This window comes from Chrysemys picta, chromosome 6, assembly GCF_011386835.1.
Source record: "Chrysemys picta bellii isolate R12L10 chromosome 6, ASM1138683v2, whole genome shotgun sequence".
Classification (NCBI taxonomy): Eukaryota; Metazoa; Chordata; order Testudines; family Emydidae; genus Chrysemys; species Chrysemys picta.
In genome coordinates this window covers 23,872,515-23,879,144 of record NC_088796.1, presented here as the reverse complement: position 1 = coordinate 23,879,144, position 6,630 = coordinate 23,872,515, and the positions used below count along the sequence as shown (strand labels likewise).

General features: G+C 44.3%; 1 protein-coding gene across 2 annotated transcripts in view; it reads left to right on the top strand.

The window, feature by feature from the left end:
• The first annotated feature begins 6,081 nt into the window (after window positions 1–6,081).
• ADAMTS12 (ADAM metallopeptidase with thrombospondin type 1 motif 12) overlaps window positions 6,082–6,630 on the top strand; it is a 282,704-nt gene continuing 282,155 nt past the window's right edge. Inside the window, exon 1 of one of the 2 annotated variants that reach the window (XM_042860207.2) lies at window positions 6,082–6,562. In XM_042860207.2, coding sequence (XP_042716141.2) covers window positions 6,436–6,562 — 127 coding nt within the window. In that variant the 5' untranslated portion in view covers window positions 6,082–6,435. The remainder of the gene's footprint in view (window positions 6,563–6,630) is intronic. The other variant, XM_005312319.4, reaches the window with a different exon arrangement.

The window sequence follows — 6,630 nt, the reverse complement described above, 5'->3', positions numbered from 1 at the left end:
GCTGAGTGAGCTCTCTGCTGGAATCTACTGGAGAGTAAGGGGAATTGAGTAAAGGGAAATGAGGCAGAACCTCATTTAAATGTCAGCTGTGCTCTCAATAGTACCTCATTTACATATCAAATGCGTCCTTTGCTGTCATCTGGTGGAGAGCAAGGGGAGTCAAATCAGCAAGGCAATATCTCATTTACATATTAACTGTGGATAGGTTTTAGACATTGGGGTAGAATTCAGTGAAGTTTTGTACTTGGGGCCAATATTTTAAAGATAACTGTGTTAGAAACCACCTGGACAACGACTGGGTTCGGGGTCACCCAGATGATGTTTGCTGAAATTGGGTAAGAGGTTCTGGACAGAATGAGGGCTCAAGAGAAGAGAGATTGAATGTTCCTGGTTTCTTGCTGGGTGATAGAAGTCTGGTGTGCTCCTTTTACCACTGATCACCTTGCACCTAAAAATATCTGAGCTGAGAACTAGTTGCCTTATTTAAACAGAGATCAGCAGTGATTCCAGTCATCTGGACAAGAAAGTAGACAAGAAAGCCTAGTAGCAGTTCCAGTCACCTGGCCAGCAGAGGGCAGTGCAAAGACTTCAGCAGGATAGCAGCAGACTGAAAGCAGTTGTGTGGACTGTGCTCAGCAGAGGTGTTTGAACATCAGTGTACACTGGCTTAAAGACTCTGGTGAGGCCTCCCTGTCCTAGCTGCTTAAATCATTCTATTAGGACAGGTGGTAGAGCCTCAGAGTTGCCTAAGAATCATATATCGGGGGTAGCCGTGTTAGTCTGTATCTACAAAAACAACAAGGAGTCTGGTGGCATCTTAAAGACTAACAGATTTATTTGGGCATAAGCTTTCGTGGGTGGGAGTGGACTACATCCACCCTGATTGAATTGGCCCTCTCAGCACTGGTTCTCCACTTGCAAAGTAACTCCCTGCTCTCCATGTGTCAGTATATAATGCCTGCATCTGTAACTTTCACTCTATGCATCTGAAGAAGTGGGGTTTTTACCCACGAAAGCTTATGCCAAATAAATCTAAGAATCATAGAATCATAGAATATGAGGGTTGGAAGGGACCTCAGGAGGTCATCTAGTCCAACCCCCAAGAAGCAGGGACCCTGATTTTTTTGAGACTCCTGGAGCCACAATCTGTGAGTGGGAGTCTTGGCGGCAGAAAAACTGCTTTAGCCACTCAGGGTCCAGTTGTTCAGGAAAAGGACCCATGCACCCTGAGGTAGCAGGCGACAGAAAGTGTTACATTGCAAAGTTTGTCCAAGTTCACCCTGTCCTGTACCTTTCCTTTCTCCAATAAAGTTCTTTTGTTGAGACCTCTGTTGAATGTGCTTGCAAGTGGGGACAGATGAGCCATCAAAGGCACCCAGAGTGAATATAGGTTCCCAGGTTACTGAGTGAGGGTTCAAGCCAAAGTTAAGCAAATTGTAGAGAATCCCCTAGAAAGAAGGACCTGGCCCTTGTTGCTGCCAGTACCGTTGGCACAAGAGTTATAGGTTGCATGAATTGGAATGTGATCTTTGCTTCAAGCACAGTTTGTCCACATGCTACCCTCAGGTTCAAAATTCTTACCTTGTATTTCTTCCCACGTCTTTGTTTAACTTGCATCATATCCATCCAGTATCTAGAGTACTGTCTTAACTATAAATGACTGGTCTTCTCTAATGGCAACATTTCTGTTTAGGTTATCATCATCCTCTCTCTTCCTGTACTGATATATAGCTCGTGCAGGTTTTGTCTATCTCTGCAACTATTGCTTGCAATCAGAATTCCACAGCTTTCACCGGTCATCACAGTCTGAATGCTTTTTGTCAAAAACAGTAAAGCAAAGTATTTAAACATAATGCCAAACCAAAAGAAGCCACACAGATACTCCACTCATCTGCAGAGAGGTACAACATTATACAGAGGTATATAATTAATTACGAGTAATACAACAGAAATACAATAAAAGACCGTAATCAGTCAAAAATCAACACAGGGTAATAATACATGGAGAATAATGAAATTACACTACCAAGGGCAAGACCAAGAGATACATATGACTTCACATGGAGAAAGGGACTGAAGTTTTGGAAATATTCATACTGCCTGTGGAGGCACCAGTCCTTTATTTTCTCTGGGACAAGGGGCCAAACTTCTTGCAAGCCATCAAAAGCCATCTTTCAGCAATGGGGTATTTCATGATTTGCTTCCAACTTCAGCCATATCCTTTCTTTGATGGATGCTCCTTGTGATTTCAGGTGAGTGATATTGGTTGAGTGTTAGCCTCTGTCATGTTTCATCTCTCAGCATGGGAGCAAGTCTTTCTTGCCTATCGGACTAGCTCATGAATTTGGATATGCTTTTCCTTTTACATTCTGCTGGCAACTAATGAATTTTCTCCTTCGAGGCTAGTGCTCTCAGGCAAGCTCCTGTTGCTTCTTACTCAGCCTTGTTTTCAAGCTAATGACTCACTTTTCACTGCCTCATTGCCCGCTGATTCTCAAGCAAAACACGCTTTTTAGTCTCTCCCATCTCCCATCTTCAAAGATCCATGCCTTTCCCTACTGCTTCCTTCCACAATTCATGACTTCCCCTCTTCTCTCTTCCTAGTCAGAGCTTTTTGATTAGAATTAGAGAACCCTGAAAAAGGCTGGTTTGCAGTTTCAGTGCTCAAGTGGGGGAGGTATATGTGTCTATTATACTTAACAGGTCCACAAATACAGCATGAGAAGTGCACAATTTGGACAATGTTAACTAGCTAATTTGCAGCACCTCTCCAATCCCTTTCTAAGGAGCTAGTCTGTCGGAAGTACTTACATGACCCCCATTTCTAAGGTATTGGGGCACCTCACAGTCTCTAACGTAGTTATGCTGTGCAATACCCTGTGAGGTAGGGAAGTGCTGTTTTTCCCACATGACAGTTGAGGAACTGAGAGACTTGCCCAAGCAGAGCCATGCTTTGGGGGGCCCCATGGGCCCGTGCGATTGGCTGGCATGGTCAGTCCCGGAAATGATGGATTCATCACTTCTGCCCCTGGCCCTGCACCCCCCTAGGGACGGCCCTGTGCCCAAGTCAGACAGGAAATCTGTGGTGGAGCAGGGAGTTTTATCCTCTATCCTTTATCCTGCTAACTACTGGACCATGCTTCCTCTTCTAGTCCTTGCTTCTGCTCATCTTGCTGTCCTCTTGCACTTTAGATCATTTACTTCAGTGCAGTCTTCTCTTTTCTCCAATCAAATAATTCTAGAATAATAATAGGGACATGTTTGGAATGTTTCCTCCAACAGTCTGTATGTGCTGTCAGAACATTGAGCACTGCAAACTGCATCAGGCCCCTGTGAAGCAGGTAGGTATTACTGAATTCATTTTGGAGATGAGTAAATAATGGGATAGGCTGGTTAAATGACATTTTCAATGTTGCAAAGTGGCAGAGCTGCAAACAGAATCTTCAATGATTTCTGACTCCCAGGCCCCTGTAGTCATCATTACACCACACAATATTTCATTATTAGTGTTTCATTTTATTAATAATGTTTATTACATTAATGCCTAAGGGTCAACCAAACACAGAGTAGAAGATGGTCTCTGCCCCAAGGAGCTTACAGTCTAAATACATTATTTATATATAACAGATCATACACCACAGGTGCTGAAACCAAGGGTGCTGGGGTGCTACAGCACCCCCTGACTTGAAGTGGTTCCCATCACATAAAGGGTTTACAGTTTGGTTCAATGGCTCCCAGCACCCCCCGCCCTCCTACAAATTGTTCCAGCTCCCCTGTCAGGAGCTATGTATTAAAATAAAGAAATGACATTATAGTGAACAAACCTTCTCAAGAGCGCTGCTGATAATCATATACTATATAATATTGCAGTTCTCCTATGTAGCCTCATTGTGCATTTCCATTAACTAGCAAAATACACATTAAGGCTCATTAATCAAGTATCAGTTTTCCTTTGTAAAGACGTCTTGTTTCTCATGACTGCAAGGAGCTGCATTTCCTACTGGCTTGAAAGCTTGCATTTTAACACGTTCCTAAGGCCTGATTCTCTGGAGCTTCATTAGACAGCTAAACTGAGGTGACTATTTCCCTCTCAGTTGGATTTGCCTGTTTCACACCAAATGAAAAAAGTGATAATGAGACCTGAAGCAGAGCTCTGTGTGAGTTCCAGAGCCAGTCTCTCTCCCCAACAGAGACTGCTCCAATGAAAAGATGTTCCCTCACCCACCTTGTCTCCCTAATAAGCAATCATAAGCATAAGTTGCCAGAAAATCATTAAGCATCATATTGCACCATCAGTGTTCAGCAGAAGCGCCCATTAAAATTAATGAGGAGTTCTGCCTGGAAATGAATGGCATAGTATAGCCTTAAAGCTGTGCCTTGGGTAAGTGTGTGTATAGGTAGATGGGGGCAACGTGGCAAAACTATAATCCAGATAAAAATGATACGAAATTGGAGTGAAGTTGAGAGTAGATATCAGTGAAGGGTGAAACAAATGACAAGAGTGTTACAATTGTCCCTAAAACAAGCATTACAAACCCAGGGAATTCAGAGTGAAGGTTAAACCAAAAAGAAATCCAAAGATGCTAAGGCACCCAGACAATCTTAGCTTTGCCCTCTAGTGACACTAGGAGGATAAAACATGAAAAAAGAAAGTCTATAAAATCAGTTTAATCTAATCTGGGTTCATAAACACAAAATGTCTTAATAAGAGTTGTATGGTTATTGCATGACATCACTAGAGGGCAGAGTTAAGGGAACCTTACAAGGGTTGCTAGGAATTGTTGTTTTCGAGGGCATCTGAGAGTTATAGGCCACTGCAGCAAGACATGCTGGGAAGATAATATAAGCAGCTTCCTTCCCTATAGGAGAGGCCAGACTGTGGAGGAATCTATAGACAGGGAAGTATAATATGTCTGAGTCCTGTGGTTTTGACGTGGAAAAGAACCCACGGAAGGAGCACCTTATTTTACTTTGAATCTTGTTGCAAGGCAGGAAAGGGGGAAAGTAACCTCCGGGAGGGGAAGTTTTGTTTATTAAACGGGACTTTGGGCCTTCCCCGCCCACTCCCACCCTACACTTCCAAAGGACCAGGAAAAGGCAAAGCCCTGGAAATAAAAGATTGACGATGTAAAGAGAACTCAAGAGATGTGGAGGTATTTCTGTTTGTCAGCCTGCCACACTGATCTGCAAACTATAGTGGGATCATTTGATCTAGCAATGAAATGCTGCCACCTCTGGGGTGAAATGAACAGCTATTTCACACAACACTGCCCAAAAGCTTCCATAGGAGAAGGGAAGACTACCCTGTTCAGATGGGTATTGACACAGCACCCTAACGGGTACTATGTGCTTTCAGACATGGGCCCTGCCCTGTGGAGTTTATAATCTGACTCGGACATAAGCACTGGAGGAAATACAAAAATAGAGGGAGTCCATGCAGGGAAGGAGGTGGGGAAGACATGGGCTGCATCTACAAGAGAATGAAATTGCTTTCTGCTTCTGCAAACACCATGATTTGATTTATTTCTCACAATGTGTTACAGTTCTAGTCCGGAATGCTTGCTGTGTTCTTGGAGCGTAAGGAGTCAGGATGCAATCACCGGCATTAGAATTCAATTGGGACACCCTCCCCTCACAACAACAGGATGGGAACTGGTTGCTCACCTGGCAGAATAGGTGCATGGGAGAGTGGTAGCACTGAGTGAATCTCAGGCAGAGAGGCTGTGGCAGGGGGTGCCGTAGGTGGGGCTATTACAGCTTGGGGGCTGGAACCGACACACCAAAGGGAGAGTGGATTCAGCCTGGACCTGGTCAGTGCTCAAAGGCAGGCAGGTATTGCATGGGAAGTTGGAGCTAGGTGAATTCGGGGGACAGCAGGTATAAAGTGGGAATTGAAGGCATCCAAGGAAGCATGTAGGGACAGGCTCAGTGCTCCCAGGACAGAGCTAGTGCAGCCTGGCCTCACTGCATATACAGCTTTGGACCTCCCTCCAGGGACAGACCCATGCAGCCTTTGTCCCAGATTTTCTCTGTCAGGGGACGAATCAACTGCTGGAGGGGTTGAAGGTTAAGCTGGGGTTCATGGGAACTGACACTAACATTGCTGTTTGTAAAAACAATGAGGAGTCCTTGTGACACCTTACAGACTAACAAATGTATTTGGGCATAAGCTTTCGTGGGCTAAAACCCACTAATGAAAGATTCCCTGGAAGCAACTTCCTTGCTGAACCCTCCTTCCTCCCCTTGTGGAAATCAGACACCAGAACTCCTAATCACTCCCCTTTTCAGGAAAAGCTTCTCTGCTCTTTCTCTGTGAGGAAGCGCCTCTTTCTCTCTCTGTCTCTGCATTAGTTTCCCTTGGCCATGCACCTTTACAGTTTTCTTTCCAGCTAGGACTTTGCTGAATACACTCAGTTGATTTTCCCCAGCTAAAACATGCCATGTGTGCAGAGAAACTGGATTGCCAACTTTTCCTTTTGGGTCCAGTTCCTTCTGATGGAAGCGCTCTGCTATGGTAGAAATCCTCCACCGGGCAGATTTTTCTTTCCAGACAAGAGGCAAGGTCAGTGGCTTCTCTCATTTTAATTAAAGTTATGCTTAATTGATGCAAACTTGGTGTCCTTTCTCCCC